Below are 17,097 nucleotides of genomic sequence, written 5' to 3'. Positions count from 1 at the left end.
GCATGGAAAATCACGTGGGCAGTGATTTTCCCGGCAGAGGGAGTGGGGAGCTGGTTTTCCTGGGCCTGGATGTCAGGCAGGGCCCTCAGAGGCCAAAGCGGAGGAGGGTAATTATCACTTCTCCACAAGTAGATTGCAGGAGTCCGTGAGCAATTGATTCTTTTCCTACTACAGATATGTCATTGTTTAATTGGTAGTGACACAGATGGCTGGCTCTCACCAGGGTGTTGCAGACCAAGCCTCCTGAAAGCCAGGCCCTGGGGACTGCTGCCTCTCCAACATCCTTAGGCTGGCCACTGCTTATTTTTCAATTACAAAACAAAAGGAAGAGTGTGAATCCGAGAAGTGCTTCTGTGAACCAGTCAGTCAAGGACACCAGTCGACTGCGAGAGTTCAGAAATGAGAAGACAGTGAACTCTAGCCTGGACAACACTTGGGAGATAAACTCTCAGGAGCACCATGAGATGGTGTCATGTATCTGCTCCAGGAACTGCATTTCTGATAAAACGAAGCCTAAACGCTGCAGCATCATGTCAAAACCCTCTGTGATCCAGCCCAGCCCTCTCGTACCGACCCTGTACCTACCCTGAACTGTGCCAGCCCAGCTGGAGGACTTGAATGTGGTTTTTGTGTGTTCGGTTGGCTGGCTTTTGGGGACCTCAAGTGCAAACAGCTATCTATGGACCTCAGTTCCTAGTCCTCTGCCATCATCAATCTGTGGAAGGTCCCTCTTAATTTCACCTTTCGTCTTCTTCCCTCCTCTCCTTTCTCCTTCTGTAGGCAGCCACCTTCATGTGTTCAGCATATATTCCTGGGCATGTTTGTATCCTTGAAAAGCATGCAGTATTAGTTTATGTACTGTGTTTTTATTTATATAAATGGTATCGGAGATCTCATTCTCTAACATTTTGAATTGAATGATCTGTTTTTCCTTTTTCCCATATTTTTTTTCACCATGCCATCAAATAGAATATCCATTTTATTTATTTAAGAGATAGGGTCTTGCTCTGCCACTCAGGCTGGAATGCAGTGGCACGATCCTGGCTCACTACAGCCTTGAACTCCTGGACTCAAGCAATCATCCTGCCTCAGCCTCCCAAGTAGCTGGGATGACAGACACATGCCACCACACCTAGCCAAGTTTTTTTATTTTTTTGTAGAGAAGGGGTCTCACTATGTTGCCAGGCTGGTCTCAAACTCCTGTCCTCAAGTGATTGATCATCCTGCCTCAGCCTCCCAAAGTGCTGAGATTACAGGCCTGAGCCCCTATGCCCACCTGGAATATCCATTTTAAAAAGAACTACACAAGTTACTTCATGTGGAACTAATTCGTTGCTTCTGTCTGCTATAAAACATTCGATCACATTCCTCACATTTCCCTTATCCAGTCTTCTAGAGATAGGCATCTAAGTTGTTGCCAACTGCTTGCTGTCTCCACGAAAGCTACAGTGAGCATCTTTGTGCCTGCCCCCTTGTAGACCCGTGCAGAGATCCAAGAGGTTCCCAGGGTGACTGGCCAAGAGTGGTTTTGCTAGCCTGTAGTTATGCACATACTTAAATCCACTAAGTTCTGCCTGTTGCTCTATAGAATAGATGCACCATTGTTCCTTCCCACCAGCAGTGTATGAGGGTTCCCCTCATTCCTATCAAGTTAGGATTATCCAACTTTCTAATTTTTAGTTAATCTTATAAAGCATTCTTTCTCTCTCTGTTCTTCTGTCATCTCTTTGTTTTAGTTTGAATTTTCTGATTACTAATGAGATCTGCTGCTTTTTATGTACTTGTTAGCCATTCAAGTATCTCCTCCTGGGAGTTGGCTCTTCATATCCTTCGCCCGTTTTTCTAATTAGTTTCCTGTCTTTTTCTTGCTGGTGTGCGGGGATCCCATGTGTAATATTCTTTTTGGTTGTAGACACTGTACTTCCTGTCACCTATCGGTTACATCTGTCTATGACTTCTTTATATGAACAGAAAAATTCCTAATTTTAAATTTTATTTTATTTGCATTATGGTTTGTGCTTTTGGAACATTAAATCCTTTCTCACCCTATGTCATGAAGATATTTTTCTGCATTTCACAAATTCTCTTATTAGTTTTATCTTCCACATTTAGGTATTTAGCCTACCTGAAATTCACCTTTATGTATGGTGTGAGGTAGGGATGAATCCACCTTTAGTTTTCTCTGTATATTATAGTAAGCCAATTTTCCCAATAACATCTGCCAAACAGCGTTTTTTTCTTCACTGAATTGTGATTCTACCCCTGTTATACATAAAGAGTGTGTGTGTGTGTGTGTGTGTGTGTGTGTGTGTGTGTGTGTGTGTGTTTCTGGTCTCACCATTCTGTTCCACTGGTCTATTTTTCACTTCCTACCTGAGTACTACAATTCTTATTACTATGGCTCTGTAGTATATATTACTCTCTGTTGGACAAGTGTCCTCTTTTAGCTTTTCCTTTTTCAAAATTGATGTTTGTGGATCTTTATTCTTCATGTCCTTGAAGCATTTGAATTTTTCAAAAACATTTACTGAACTTTTATTGGGATTACTTTGACTTTCATTAGTATGGGGAGTATTGGATTTTTAAAATAGTAAATCATAGTATCTTTTCATGTTTTATCTCTTCATTTATTCATGTATTTTTAAATGTCCTTTAATAGGGCTTTGAAAATTTCTCCCTCAAGATATTAATTCCTAGATACTATGTGCTTAGGTTGCAATTGTGAATGGGTCTTTCTCTCTTTCTCTTTCTTTCAAGTTGGTTATTACTGCAGTATAAGAAGGCTATTGATTTTTGTAAGTTTTTCTTGTTTCTGGCAATCTTGCCAAATTCTCTTATTCTAATGGCTTTTCTCTTGATTCTACTGGATTATCTATGAAAATTATATCATTTCTAAATACTGGTAGTTTTGTCTCCTCTAATCCTGTATCTCTTATTTCTTTTTGGTGTCTTACTGCATTGGTTAGGACAATACAATGCTGAACAGTAGTAGCAATAGTGAGTATCTTTGACTTTCTTGAGACTTAAAGGGAATGCATCTCAAGTTTCTCTGTTAACTAAAATGTTTCCTGTGGGTTTTGGTAGATAAATTTTACCAAGTTAAGGAAGATCCCTTCTGTTTTTAGTTTTATGAGAATTGTAATCACCAATCTGGATTTAGCTTTATTAAATACTTTTTAAATGATTAAGATAATACATGATTTTCTCCTCCTTGACCCCATAAATGTTTTAAATTAAAATGATACATTTTCTGATGTTGAATCATCTTTGCATTCATTCCTAGGGTAAACTTTACTCGATTATGGCATATTATGTTTAGTTTGCCTTTCTAGTGTATTAGCCCTGTCATTTGCCTTTTCAGATTCACTAATGTATAATATATAATATATTTTTTTTACCATTTTTACTATTTCTTAAAAATATCTATTATGGGCTGGCTGTGGTGGCTCATGCCTGTAATCCTAGCACTCTGGGAGGCTGAGGTGGGAGGATTGCTTGAACTCAGGAGTTCTAGACCAGCCTGAGCAAGAGTGAGACCCCCATCTCTACCAAAAATAGAAAAAGTTAACTGGGTATAGTGGTGTGTGCCTGTAGTCCCAGCTACTTGGGAGGCTGAGGCAGGAGAAACACTTGAGCCCAGGAGTTTGAGGTTACTGTGAGCTAGGCAGATGCCATGGCATTCTAGCCCGGTGACAGAATGAGACTGTCTCAAAAAAAAAAAAAAAAACACAAAACTATTATGTCTGTAGTTATTTCTCCTTTTTCATTCAGTATTTTATTTACATCTTCTCTCATTTTGTCAGTCTTCCCAGAATTTTGTCTATTTCGTTTAGTCTTTTTAAAGAACCAGTTTTGGATTCGGTGTTTCTAAAATACCTCGCAGAGGTCCCTTCTCTATGAGGCAGTTTGATCTGAGCGCCTTGCTCTGCTGCTTGCCGGCTTTATAACCTTGGACACGTTACTCTGCCCCTCTGTGTGTTTACTTCCTTGATTGGGAAGCGAGAATAACAACCCTGCCTTGTAGCATAGTTGTGAGGACCAGATTAGAAAATTACCTAAAGCACATGCAACATCATGGGGTACTGAGCGTATCTGGGACAGGTTAATTCCCATCTTCGGGTATCTGTATTAGTCAGGGTTCTCCAGGGAAAGAGAACCAGTGGGAGGGGTGTGTGTGTGTGTGTGTGTGAGAGAGAGAGAGAGACAGACAGACAGACAGACAGACAGACAGACAGACAGATTGATCAAGCCTAAGGAATTATGGGACTGTGGAGAGTCAACTCCCAAATCTCCAGGACAGGCTAGCAGGCTAGAGACCCAAGGAACAGTTGCAGACCGAGTTCAAAGGCAGTCTTCCGACAGAATTCTTACTTGCTCCAGGAAGTCGGTCTTTGTTCTGGTAAGGCTTTCAACTGATTGTATAAAGCCCTCCCACATTATGTAGGTTAATCTGCTTGACCAGTCCACTGATTGGTCATCCAAAAATCACCTTCACAGAAACATCCAGACTAATGTTGACCAAATATGTGGGTGCCATGGCCCAGCCAAGTTCGTTCTGTGCCCTTTGCCTGAAATGTTCCCCTCGTCGGCGAGGCCATGTTGCATCTGTGTGTAGGTAAGAAAAAGGTGACCCTTCCTGGGTCAGGTGAAGCTCCCACCAGGTCCCCCACCGGGTGCCCGTGTGCGGGGCACACTCCTTCTCTGGAGTTGAGCCGGCTTCCCTGCCTGGGTCTCCTGCCCGCCCATGTCTCACACTGCCCAGAGGCTTCCCGTCCTTCCAGCTTCCTTCTTTAAGCTTGGGCTTCCTTAGTGAAGTCTTTCTTGTTCTCCCCTGACTGCAAGTGATCTCTCTCTCCCCCATCCAACTCTAACCCACATCACATGTCCTTTGTGCAACTCCTAAGGCACTTAACTCCTTTACCTGATGTGCAGGTATTTTGTGTAAAGACCTTATCATTACACCTGGAGGTTATCGTTATCGATGGTAGCTTATCTGTTTTTAGATCCTCACTCTGCCTTGGGGTCAGCAGTCATTCACACTGCTCGAGTGGGTGACTGTCAGTATGTTGGCCTAAGAGGAAGAAGCAGAGGCAAAATTAATACGGAGAGTTTATTTGGCCTGAGATTTAGGACTGCAGCCTGGGACACACTTCCAGGTTGCCTTGGAGAGTGCTCTGGGGAACAGAGGAGAGGCTCAGGTTTCTAAAGGAAAGAGGATCAATCAGGAGAGAGGGGCAACGTCGTCGGTCAGGAATTCTCACTGTACAGCGTTATATGGCTACTTGGTGTTGTTCAGGCTAGAATCTATACAACAAGTGGCTTCAAGAGGTGGTTACTTAGCTCAAGGGGGAGTAGAAGTGACCTGTCACATATCAGTGCATCTTTGGGTCCAGTAATTTAAAGGGATTTTATCTTGGATTCCTCAGATAAAAAGGTGTTGTTTTTTTCTTTCTCAAAATGTAAGAACTGTGAAGCGCTTTCCCTGTTACCTGATGAATGTGGGGGCGGGGAGGCTTTAGAGGCAGGGTAATGGCAGAGCACATATGTAGGTGGCGCTGGTGATGGTGACTCGGCTCGTCGAGCTTAACCACGTGCAGTTCCTGCATTCCGTGCTTTCGCGATTCGTCTCACCAAGTCCTTTACAACAACCCTCTGAGACAGGTGCAGGTGTTGGCTCTATCTTGCTGCCAGGAAGCCCAGACCAGCCATAGAGGCTGGTATCCCAGGCCCGTCTGCCGGACTTCAGAGTCTGCGCTTTCAGTTTCCACGGCAAGCAGGCTCCCTGAACTATGCAAACAGCCACCATTTACTGAGGACTTATCACACTCCAGGCATTGTGTTTAGTGCGTTACAGATGTTGTCCCTAACGCTCACAGCAAAGTCCCAGTATCCCCACTTTCCAGATGAGGAAACAGGGGCTCATTATAGTTCAGTGACTTGCCTAAGGTCACGTAAATAGAAAGTGGTGGATCCAGGGTTAAAACCGGATCTGACCCCAAGCCAAGGCCCTTTCCTCTGTATCATGTGCACAATGTTTGGGGCCGATGAGAAAGCCCTTGTGGCTGGAGCAGAGGGTGGTGTGTGTAGGAAATCGGAGGCAGCTATGGTCAGAAAGGTGGATCTGTCCCAGGCTGCAAAAAGCCTCACCTTCCAGGTTGGGTGATCAGGACTGACCTTTGTACATGAGGGGTCCTGAGCAGTGACCTCGATTTGAGGACAGGGTGGGTTGGGATGGACACCTGGAGGCCAGGGAATCCAAGCTGACTGGAGCTCTGCCGAGATCTGTGCTTGGGGAAGCACAGGGCTTCGCACAGCTGCAGGGAGATCAAAGCACCCAGGCCTGCTGAGAAAGTGATGTCTGAGCAGATCTGTAACTTGTGGAAACGAGCCCATGCCTTGCATCTCAGCGGATGGCATCTCCTTACCCTTGTTTGTTTCCCTAGGGCACCAGGAGCAACTTTACTCAGCCTTCTAGATCTCCCCTGATAGGGCTTCTGAAGAGCTGCTGGAAAATCCCCAGGGTGGGGGGTGGGGATTTGTCCCGGACGAAGTGCAAGCTACATGGCCTGCACCCCCAGGCCCATCTCCTGGGCTCAGATCTGCTCAGAGGTGGGTGGGGGCATGGAGACCCAGGAGTGATGGAGTTTTTGACTCCTTGCTGCTGTTATCCCAGGGTGCGCCGGTCCTTTGTGGTGCGGTGTGTGTCTGTAGGTGTTTAGTCACAGTGTGTCTCACCAGTGCCCTTCCCTGTCCAGGTTATTGCTGTGGTCATGGACCTCTTCACTGACGGTGATATCTTCCAAGACATTGTGGATGCCGCCTCTAAGCGCTGCGTCCCCGTGTACATCATCCTGGACGAGGCAGGAGTGAAGTATTTCCTGGAGATGTGCCAGGGCCTGCAACTAGCTGACTTCCGTATTCGGGTGAGTTGTGCCACTGGAGCGGGGGTGTAGGAGGGTGGGCAGGAAGGAGTCAGAGATGCCCTCTGCCCCTTCCTCTGGCTCCGTTTCTGTCTCTTCCCCAGTTCAGACACTCAGGTGAACTTCAAGATCGCAACTCCTTCCCTTCTGTCTAAAGCCTTGACTCATGAACTGATAACCACTAAATTGCATGCCCAGCTTAAATGTTATCCCAAGGCTGCTGAGGCTGTAGAAGGCAGCTCTGGCCCAGTCCTGGGGTGCTCAGCCTGCAGAATCACTGGCTCACTGTCAGATTCAAAGTGAGGGCAGTGGTTCTCTCCTGGTCAGCTATGGGAATGGGTAGGATCCATTCTGGGCTTGTTCATGCCCAAAGCGAGACTTGGGGACTTCCTCCTGCTCTCCAAAGAGGGGTTCATGTGTAAGGCTGTAGGAAGCAGAGACTCTCGTAAAGGCAGCAGGAGCCAGCAGGTGGTCCGTGGACAAGCTGGCTGGCTCTTCCCCGGCCGAGGCAAAGACTTGGCGCAGAGCCTCCTAGGCCCACCCAAACTGGGTGTCGGGGCCCTTCTCCTCTTCTCAACAGAACATCCGTGTCCGCTCCGTGACAGGCATCGGCTTCTACATGCCCATGGGGAAGATCAAGGGGACCCTGTCATCAAGGTTCCTGATGGTGGATGGTGACAAAGTAGTCACTGGATCTTACAGGTGAGTTGGGCCAGGTCAGAGAAGGGCCCAGGAGGCCTTATTCTTGGTAACCATTCAGAAAAGTGCTAGACTGGGGCCTCTATAGTCATGAGTTTTAAGAAGTACTCTCTGATTGAATGGCAAAAAACAGCCTCCTGCCTAGTCCCTTCCCTCAAACTTTCTGGTTGATGAGTTATTTTAGAAAGAGAGTCAACTCTTCCTGGGCATTAAGCACTTGCCTGCCTTTCATGGTCCAGTTGCAACCAGTTGCATTTTGAAGCTTGTTGGTGGGTGGGACAAGCAGGAAGTAGAATGGACCAGACCTGGGAAAGAAATGTGAGGGTGCGGTGTGGCAGGAACGTCTCAAGAATTTTGATTTGAAAGTGAATTACCAGGAACATGAGAGACTACGTGTGTGCAGTCTCTGCCCTTCAAGTAAATTCAAATCTAGGTGAGGAGAAGAGATACCCAAGCACCTGAAACAAGTAATAAATGGCGTAAGTTCTCTTATGTGGTTAAAGGATGAGTTTTGTTTTTGTTTTTTTCTTTAAAGGATGGATTTTTGCACACACTCAAGTGCTCTAAAAATTCAGAGAAGGACCAATAAAGAATGGGATGATATTAATAACAGTGGCAGGAGCAGTTACTTTTTATTAAATGTGTGTTTGTGCCTAAATGTTTTATGTAAGTTATTTCATGTGAGCCACCCAACAACTCTGAGCAGTGTCCTGTGAGCTCTGCTTTATAAGGCGCGCCAGGGTGTAAGCTGGTGTGAGTCCAGGCCTGATGTCTCAACCTTTCCCTGCCCCTGCTGCTCGCTCTCTGCATCTGAGGCCAAGATCTGGAGAAAGGAAAGGAAGGGTTTGGGTCAGTGGAGAGAGAACAGTCCAGCGTGGAGGCCCAGATGCACCTTCCACTGGGCAGCAAGGGGTCTGGCGACAGCACAACATGAAGCTGGGGTGGGGCAAGCGGGTGTGAGGTGGCTACTAGCAGGGCAAGAGAGGCTCGAGCACACGTGTCCTGTTTTTCTGTCCCCATGCTCCCAGGTTTACATGGAGCTCCTCCTACGTGGACAGGAACCTTCTCCTCCTCCTGACAGGGCAGAACGTGGAGCCCTTCGACGTAGAGTTCCGGGAGCTGTACGCCATCTCCGAGGAGGTGGACCTGTACCGGCAGCTGGGCCTGGCAGGCAGGCTTAGCCACTACTCGTCCACTGTGGCTCGCAAGCTTATCAACCCCAAGTACGCCTTGGTGTCAGGCAGCCGCCACCCGCCGGGAGAGATGATGCGCTGGGCCGCCCGGCAACGGCAGGAGGCTGGCGGCCACACAGATGGGCAGGAGGAGGGTGGCGGAGGTGGCGAGTCAGCTCGGCGCCTGGAGAGCTTCCTGAATGACCTGGCTACCCTGGAGCAGGTGCTGCCCCCCGTGGAGCCCTTTCCCTCAGGAGAGCTGAGCCGGAAGGATGGCAGGATGGTCTCTCACACGCACACAGACCTGAAGCCCAAATCCCGAGAGCCACTTAACCGAAATGGCATGGGAGAAGCTGCCAACAGGGAGGCTGCCCCAGCCAAGGAGGGCAAGCGCTTTGGCAGCAGGCTCTTCAACAGTCGACGGGCCAAGAGGCCTGCAGCGCCCAATGGCGTGGCCAGCTCCCTCTCCACCGAGACCTCTGCCGAAGTGGAGATTGTGATGCCAAGGAGGCCCAATGAGGTTTCCAGCACCATTGTCCCAGGTGAGCCCTCTTCCCTCGGGGCCAGTGCCTCCCCAGGCCTCTAGCCCTGCATCTGGCCCCATCAAGGGGCAGGGCCTCGTGTCTGCAGAGGGGCAGCCGGCCACCTGCCAGCACAGGGAGAGCAGGAGCTCTGGGGTCAGAGGGCCTTGCTTCCCATTCTGGCTCTGGCCTGTGTCTGCTTTCTGGCCTTGGGCCAGTCACTGCAGTTCTGAGTTTGTTTCCTCTTCTCTGAAAGAGGAGAATGATGCCTGCCTTGCCCAGCTGTTCTGTGGCTATAAAGTGCCCTGTATAATGCTGGCCATGGAGTAGTCTGAGAGCTTTCATTACTACTCCTAGAGGATATTCAGATCGGACACTCAGGATAACTCTAGTAAATAAAGTAAGCTTGGAAAGATTCTCCTTTATAAATGAAGAAATGGAGGCTCAGCACAGCTGGTGGCAGGGCTAAGGCTCCACCCCTGGCTTGCAGTCTAGGGCTGTTTCTACAAACCTCATTCCCTGCCGGATCTCCTGTTGTCAGGATCTCACCTGGTTAAACACACCCCACCCTCACCTGTGGCCTACCAGTGCCCTGACCCACTTTCCTGTCTCTGTTGTAAATGGTTTGTTTTATCCATGTGTCTATCTGATGAGTGGTATTTGCCCTGCTGCTCACCCTCTGGGAGAGATCATTCTAGAAAGCCTGTCTCTCTGTGATCCCCAGGAGCCTTGGTCTTTATCTTTTTCTCTGGAGCAGTCTCTGTGTGGCCTTTCAGGAGGCTGGTGGTGACAACCAGGGCTGTGGTGGTGCCTTTCTCATCTTGGCACCCCTGAGTCCGAGGGGTTTCTGTGGTGGATTTCTCCCTCTGTGGCTGTGGGGCTTTGCAGCAGTGAGAACTAGGCTCCCTGGCTGGCGATGTAGGTGATGGCTGGGACTGAGGTCTCGTCCTGCACAGCCTGAGGGCTCCTGGGGCCCACATGTTCCCAGAAGCCCCAGCTTTGACCCGATGTCAAGTAGCTTCAGAGCAGGGACCACAGCCGTCTTCCCCTCTGCTGGTTCCCCAGCACCTGCTACAGACCCTGACACACTCAGTCTGTGCTCAGGAGGTGTCAGATAAATTTGCTCTTTAGAGTTAGAACAGGCTTGGGCATCTCTGTGACTGTGGGCACAGCAGGGGCGCCAGGGCTTTACCTCCACTTGGCCTGGAAACACCAGCTAAGACCTCCACCTGCTGGGTCCTGCGTAGGTGCTCTCTTGCCCTCCACCCTCACAGCAACCTTCAAGCACAGCAGTAGCAGGCGGAAGCACAGCAGTGGCAGGTGGAAGCTCAGAGAGGTGAATTAAATGGTCCCAGGGCACAGGAAGTGGTAGTAGAGACAGGATTCAAACCCAGGCCTGGGCCTGGGGCCATTTCTTGTCAGCAGAAGGGTGGCTGGCGTGTCCCCATTCTTTCTGGGCTGCCTGGCCCCCCAGCACCAGATGCTGCTACTGCTCTGCACCTCTGGTGTGGAGGAGGGTTGCCATGGCGAACACCTGGCAGGAAAGGGGGGAGGGGCAGGCCTGCAACAAGGACTGCTTCCCAGGTCCTGACTGGAAGTGGAGTGGGAGCTTTCCCTTCCTTCAGCCCCTCACCCCAAGGTGTTGTTTCCATGGAAACGCAAGGCCCATTGTCTTGTCCCTTCCTTCTGCCTTCAGCGGGGTCCCCTGCGTGGACGACTCCTGCGGTGGCTGCTGCTGCTGCTCTCTAGTGTTTGCACACAGTGCCCCAGCAGGCCAGGCAGACCCTGGCTGTGCCCCTGGGAAGCTCCTCGCAGAGCGGCAGATGCCCGGAGCCATCCCCTCCCCCTCTCCACCCTTCAGGAGAAACACAGAGCAGCCCCCTCCCGCCCAGCCCCTGCCCGCCTGGCTGGGCATCTCATACCCTGGGCCCTGAAATCCACGCTCTCTGGCGAGACCTTTCGTCTCCCTGCTTCTCCTCCCACCCAAAGGCAGGGGCAGCGGTGGGCTGCTGGCCTTCAGCCCCCCGACCTTGGCCTGAGCGGCTGTTTTAGTGCCTCCCCTCCTGTGACAGCGGCTCAGCAGCTAGGACCGGGCATGTGAGGGGGTGGCGCCCAACAGAGTGGGGCTCCCCTTCCCCCAGCACAGCCACCACCGCCCGCTTCGGGGCACATGCTGCCCCCTCCCCGCAGGGCCGCCCCTCATCTCCCAGTGGAGGGGTGAGCCAGGAGAGGTTTCCGGGGTCCCCTGGAGTTCAGATTCCCAGTCTTCTTTCTGTCTCTGCTGCCCTCTTGTCAAGGGAGAACCTGGGTTGGTGACAGATTCTGTCATCGCAGAGAAAAATAGGAAAAGCTAAGAACTGACAGCCTGTAAAATTGCTTGATAAGAAGTATAGAGTTGTCAAACGGCATGCAGATTTTTGCAGCCCCAGGTGTGGCCCTCGGGAGAACCTGTGGGGCCGTGGAGGCAGCGGGGCGGGGGCTGCCCAGTGGTCTGCAGGCTCGCGGCCCCCTCTAGCGGCCGAAGCCGGGCGCCTCGCCTCAGCCGGGCCTTGCTCCTTTCCGCACCTGCGCTCGGCCTTTCCCGGGGCTGGCCTCTGCGCCCCTCTGGAGCTCTGCCCCAGCTCTGTGCGGCAGAGATCCCAACCCCCTGGGAGCAGCAGTCGGTGGAGAGCTTCGTTAAAAAGGCCACGAATACAGTCCTTACCTTACCTTAGACGCGGGCTCCGACGTTCCAGTGTAGTTCTCCAATGTAGGGGTCCTCAGGCCAGAGACTTTGTGGTGATGCGAAGGACACTCAGACAAGACCCTGCTCCCAAGGTGACACCAGGCGGGGGAGGAGGTCCCAGGCGCTGTGCCTGAGACCCCACGCGGTCCCCTCGGGGAGATGCCCTCACTGTGTGCTGTTGTCCTCCCAGCCATCCTGCCCGATAACAGCGTCTCACACACGAGACCCCTGAGGTACGGAGAGGCACACCCCTGTGTCCATGGCCACACAGTGAGGACAGGGCAGTGTGGTCTCCTGCCTCCAGGGCCTTCTGCAGAGCATCATGGCCGTCTCCAGAAGGCTAGGATTGCCACCATTTCCCTACGTCCTTAAAGACTTTGGGAAGGGCCACTGGCCCTTCTCCAGCTGAGAAGCAGAGGAGAGGAGTAACTTCCAGAGTGCCTCTCGGTCATTACCTTACCCAGAGCCCCTGGGCCATGGTTCTGTGAGGTGACCTGCGGTCACAGTGCCTTTCCAGAACTCTCCTGGCTTCCCCTCATTCATGTGTGGATGGGCTACCCTGGCTGGCAGCATGTTCTAGCATGTTCTGTAGAGCTGTGACCACTGGGCTCCTCGATTTGGGGACTTCAGGCTCTCCTGTGTCATCGCTGGGGGCTGGGGGACTCAGATCTCTCTCCTGGAAATCTGGGTCCCAGTCAGGAATAGAATGTTGGGGGAGTGCTTCCTGGCTTCAGAGTGTCGTAAGGACACTCCAGGTCTAGGGTCAGCCTGCTCGGTGCTGTCTTGTCAAGGCAGGGTTTCAAAATGCAGTGCAGCCCTGAGAAGCAGGGGCCAGGCCCCAGCTGGTGTTTGGAGACTGCAGTCTGATCTGATGAACCCAGTACCCTTCCCCGCAGGGGGCGGGGGGTTCTGCTCACAGTGTGGGCGAGGGGAGCAGAGTGAGTGTCTTCTGAGGGACCAGTCCCACCGAGCTCTAGGAAAGAGGCAGCTGTGCTCATTCTTACTGGCAGGCGTCATAATCCCTCTGTCCTTCTAGTTTCTCTTGGGCCTGGCCAGGGCACACATCGCCACCCCAGGGAGTCCTGGGTGAGTGAGGGTGTGTGTGTCACCCGACCCACATCTGCCGTTGCTGCCGTTGGTACTGTTGTTATTGGTAGTGCTCCAAACCCTTGAGTACTTTGCCATTGCCCACTCATTCGTTTTGTTCAACAAATACACACTTGTGCAGTGTCTGCTCTGTGCTGGGCACTGTTCTAAGTTCCTGGTACAGCAGGAACAGAATGGACAAGTCCCTGCTCCGTGGAGCATGTTACACTCGGGAGAGGCAGGGAGTGGCTGTTTTCTGGAGGGCGCTCGAGGAAGGCCTCTCTGGCATAGGGGCACTGCAGCAGAGACTGGAATGGAGGGACAGTGCCATGTGGACATCAGGGGAGAATCTTCCAGATGAAGGGAATGTGAAGCCCTAAAACCTATGGGAAAATGGAACCCATTGTCCTGGTCATGGCCTTCTGTGTGGGTGTCCCCTGCCCCCCTCTCGGCTGTACCACTTTGCTGGCCAGTAAACCAGACTAACTGCAGGTCCCGGGTGCCCCAAGCTGTCCCCTCCAGCCTGGCACCTACGTCATGCTGCTCCACTACATTGCATGGCCCCCTCCTCCCACTGGTGTCTCTGTTTTCAGCCTCACCTCCAGTTGTTCCAGTTATCCCCCTTTGGTTTTTGTTTTTAGAGACAGGGTCTCACTTCATTGTCCAGGCTAGTGGAATCGTAACTCACTGCAGGCTTGAACTCCTGGGCTCACGAGATCCTCCCACCCCAGCCTCCTGAGGAGCTGGGACTACAGGTGTACACCACCACATTGGGTTATTTTTTTCATAGAGACAGGGTCTCAATATTGCCCAGGCTGGTCACTCCACTTTGAAGCTTGACTCCTTCATTAGCCTTCTTCAGACCACCATGTGCCACACATACTCTGTAAAAAAAAATATTTTTTTTTGCTATTAACGTTTTTTTCCCCATTGATCTTAGCAGGCCTGATTCGCCTGCACATGGTAGTCTCCCAGTACATGAGCACTGAAGGAATGTTGGAGCACAAAGAATTTTTCCTCAAACCACGTTCTCTGTCAGAGGCATGGGGATGAATTCTGAGTGTAGGTTCTCTCTCCCGGCTTTCATCTAGCCCTGTAAAATAGCGGCAGCACGTCCTGGTGAGGACAGGCTCTACCCAGGCCTCTCCAGGGAGGGGGCGAGCACAGTGCAGGCCTTGGAAGTAGGCTCCTCCGCCCCCCAGAGCCGTGCTGCTTCCCGGCTTCTCCTCCTGCGCTGAGATCCAGGGACTGATTTGCTTACCTGCTCCAAAACGCCGCTGCCTCTGGGGAGGAACCAGACATCTGCTTAGTAGGCCGAGCAAGTAAAACAGGCCCCCGAGGAGAGGAAACAGGGACAGAGGTGAGCACTGCAGCAGGGAGGGGGCTCTGGGACGGCAGAATTTAGTCACGTCAGCAGAGCCACACCGGAAAGGGCCTCAGCAGCACTGTGGAAGGCGAACCCCAGATCCTGGGTCCCCCAAGCCCTCAGGGCACAGTCATCCATCTCCCCTCCCGCCTCCTGGGCAGCCTCCTGCCCGGGTCTGGGGCAGCACCGCTAGCGAGGGCTGGGCTGGGCTTGTCCTGAGGAGTTATCAGTCCGGCCCAGACCAGGCCATGGGGACTGAGCGCCAGCGAGGGCGCGAGTGGGGCGTAGCGGGCCAGGTGCTGCCGGGACCCTGGCTCCAGGTCCGGCTCTGTTCGTGTCTCTCTTGCTCTTAGCCCAGGAGAGGAGGCCCACGCCACACCTTAACTCAACTCACACCTGAAGGCATGTGGGAGGTGGTGTAGGCGCCAGGGAGACAGCCTTGCCGTGCGGAGGCGACTGGCGGGAAATAGCACGCCGCGCGGCTCCCACCCAGCGAAGGCAGGCGGCAGTCGAGGACGCCAAGCCAACTGGCAGGGCGGGAGGTGTCGGGTCAAGGCCTCACTTTGGGGTCATACAGGAAGTGGGAATGGAGGCCTGGAAGAGAGCAGCTCTCTCCCCGCCCCTCCTTTCCGTGCAGTGTGCTCCTCTCCACTCTCTCCCTTGAAACCGTCCCCTATGCTGTGCGGTTCCCCCCACCCCCTTGGGGCCTGGCTCTTCCTGGTCAGCGCCACCCACCCTTCCCGGGGCGCAGGCTTGTCTTCTTCCAGCGTAGGGGCTGGAACAGAAGGAGCTGGAACTGGGTTGGGGAGACCGGCTCTGGCACTGTCGCTCACTGGCTCTGGGGGCTGCGGGCCCCACCGCTCTGGGTGTGGAAAAGGGCAAATGGCACCTGGCTCAGGGCATGGCCACCGTGCAGAGCACGGGAGAGGACTGTGGTTGCGCTTTGTGAGCTGTGATGCTGCCTGTGACACTGGCTGCCAGTGAAGGGCCTCTTGGCAAGACTAAGTCGCCGATTGTCATTGATTCTGGAGTCTGGATCCTCCCCCAGCCTCACCCCTCTGGTTAGGGGAAGGCAGACCCCTTTTCGTCCCAACCAGTGGGGTCCAGCTGAGGCTTCCAGCACGGCGAGGCCTTTCCTTTTGCTTTCCTGGATGCCCTGTTGACCCGGCTGCCAGACCAGCAGCTTGGGAGGGAGACAGTAACCCCAGCCCCCAAATCTGAGGTATGGATGGTGCACAGGGTGGGGCCGGAGGCAGATCCACTCAGCGCTTCACTCACCTCCTTCTTCACCGGTGTCCCTTGCCTCCACAGGTAAAACAAGTCCTGGTGCCAAGCCCAGCAACTGCGTGATTTCCTGAGCCGCAGGACGGTGGTGGGCAAGACCTGTGGATGCCTACCTGTCCTGTCCTGGGCTGTCTAGAGCACAGCGCACACCCTGTACCAGTTTGCACATCAGACTCCACTGACCTCCTGCCCTGCAGCCTCCACCCTGGCCTCAGGGACCCTGAATCCCAGATGGGAGGGTCTGAAGCATCTCAAGATAATCACACCGGACTGCCACTGGCTGGGCAGGGTCACTGCTGCCTTGTTTACATGACGCGGAAGCCTGCCTGGTGTCCGTTCTCCTTTATGCCCGACCCTCCCTCCACTGGGCTAACCTCGTCCCACAGGTCCCCGTATGGGGCGAGGGAATGTCTCTGTGCCTCATCAGGAGGGGGTCTCGAGGGCAACCCCAGCACCCTGGCTTCTCCTTACTTGAGCTTCCTGGTGCTTCTGGTCCCCCAAGAGACTGGTGAAATAAAAGGAAAGAGGACAGGGCTCTGAGCCAGGTGCCAGAGTCCCATCCTTGCTCTAGCCTCTGAACTAAGAGGCAGCTGGGACAGCGGGGGGCACTGGTTGCTGTGGCCTTTGTGGCCCAGTCCCTGCAGGCTCCTGTACTAGACTCTGAATGGAACGAGGGGACTAGGCCTCAGCCTCCTGCTGCCAGTGGCAGAATTTGACACTGCTGTTCTGAGAGCCTTCCTACTGAAGTCTCCTTTCCCTCTGCGCCATCCTCGCAGTCTCGGCCTGAGCAGCCCAGGCCTCTTGGCTTTGCCTGCTGCAAGCCCGTGTGGGCTCCCGTAGTGCCTTTACCTGGACCACCTCCCTCAGCGTGTCTTGGTTTGCAGCCCAACGCAGCGGAGGGCTTGGCCAAGGGGGATTGTGGGACAAGGGCAGTTGCCCTCCCCCCCCCCAGATGGTCCTCAGTCCCCTTCACCAGCCAGGGTATCCCCCGTTACATCTCAGCCACAGACTAGCTTTAGCTCCTGTGAAAAGTCAGCCATGTTTAGGAGCCGTGGCCTCCCCAGGCCGACAAGTAGACGCTCCCACACTGCCGCCTACCCCGTGACTGGAGCGGGCTGAGGAGAGAAACCGCCAGCTGCAGACTGGGGGGGGGGGCTGTGGGCAGGGTGAGGACAGGTCAGAGCCTCGGGAAGCAAAGGGCTGAAGCTCCCGTGAAAGGGCCTTGGCCTCTGACCTCTGAACTAAACTCTTGTCCTCTTTATTTTCTTCTGAAAATCCCTGGGACACCACCAGCACCTGGGGGAGGGGCACCAACATCTGCAGG

The 17,097-nt window shown here is 52.7% G+C and overlaps 1 protein-coding gene across 1 annotated transcript in view; it reads left to right on the top strand.

The window, feature by feature from the left end:
• FAM83F (family with sequence similarity 83 member F) overlaps positions 1 to 16,098 on the top strand; it is a 31,699-nt gene extending 15,601 nt beyond the window's left edge. The window contains exons 2-5 of the mRNA XM_012741677.3: positions 6,756 to 6,923; positions 7,501 to 7,622; positions 8,648 to 9,333; positions 15,801 to 16,098. Coding sequence (XP_012597131.2) covers positions 6,756 to 6,923; positions 7,501 to 7,622; positions 8,648 to 9,333; positions 15,801 to 15,847 — 1,023 coding nt within the window. The 3' untranslated portion in view covers positions 15,848 to 16,098. The remainder of the gene's footprint in view (positions 1 to 6,755; positions 6,924 to 7,500; positions 7,623 to 8,647; positions 9,334 to 15,800) is intronic.
• Positions 16,099 to 17,097: the final 999 nt, after the last annotated feature.

This window comes from Microcebus murinus, chromosome 10 (genome assembly GCF_040939455.1).
Source record: "Microcebus murinus isolate Inina chromosome 10, M.murinus_Inina_mat1.0, whole genome shotgun sequence".
NCBI lineage: Eukaryota > Metazoa > Chordata > Mammalia > Primates > Cheirogaleidae > Microcebus > Microcebus murinus.
Note: the sequence above shows the minus strand (reverse complement) of the source record. Positions and strands in the feature narration are given on the sequence as shown.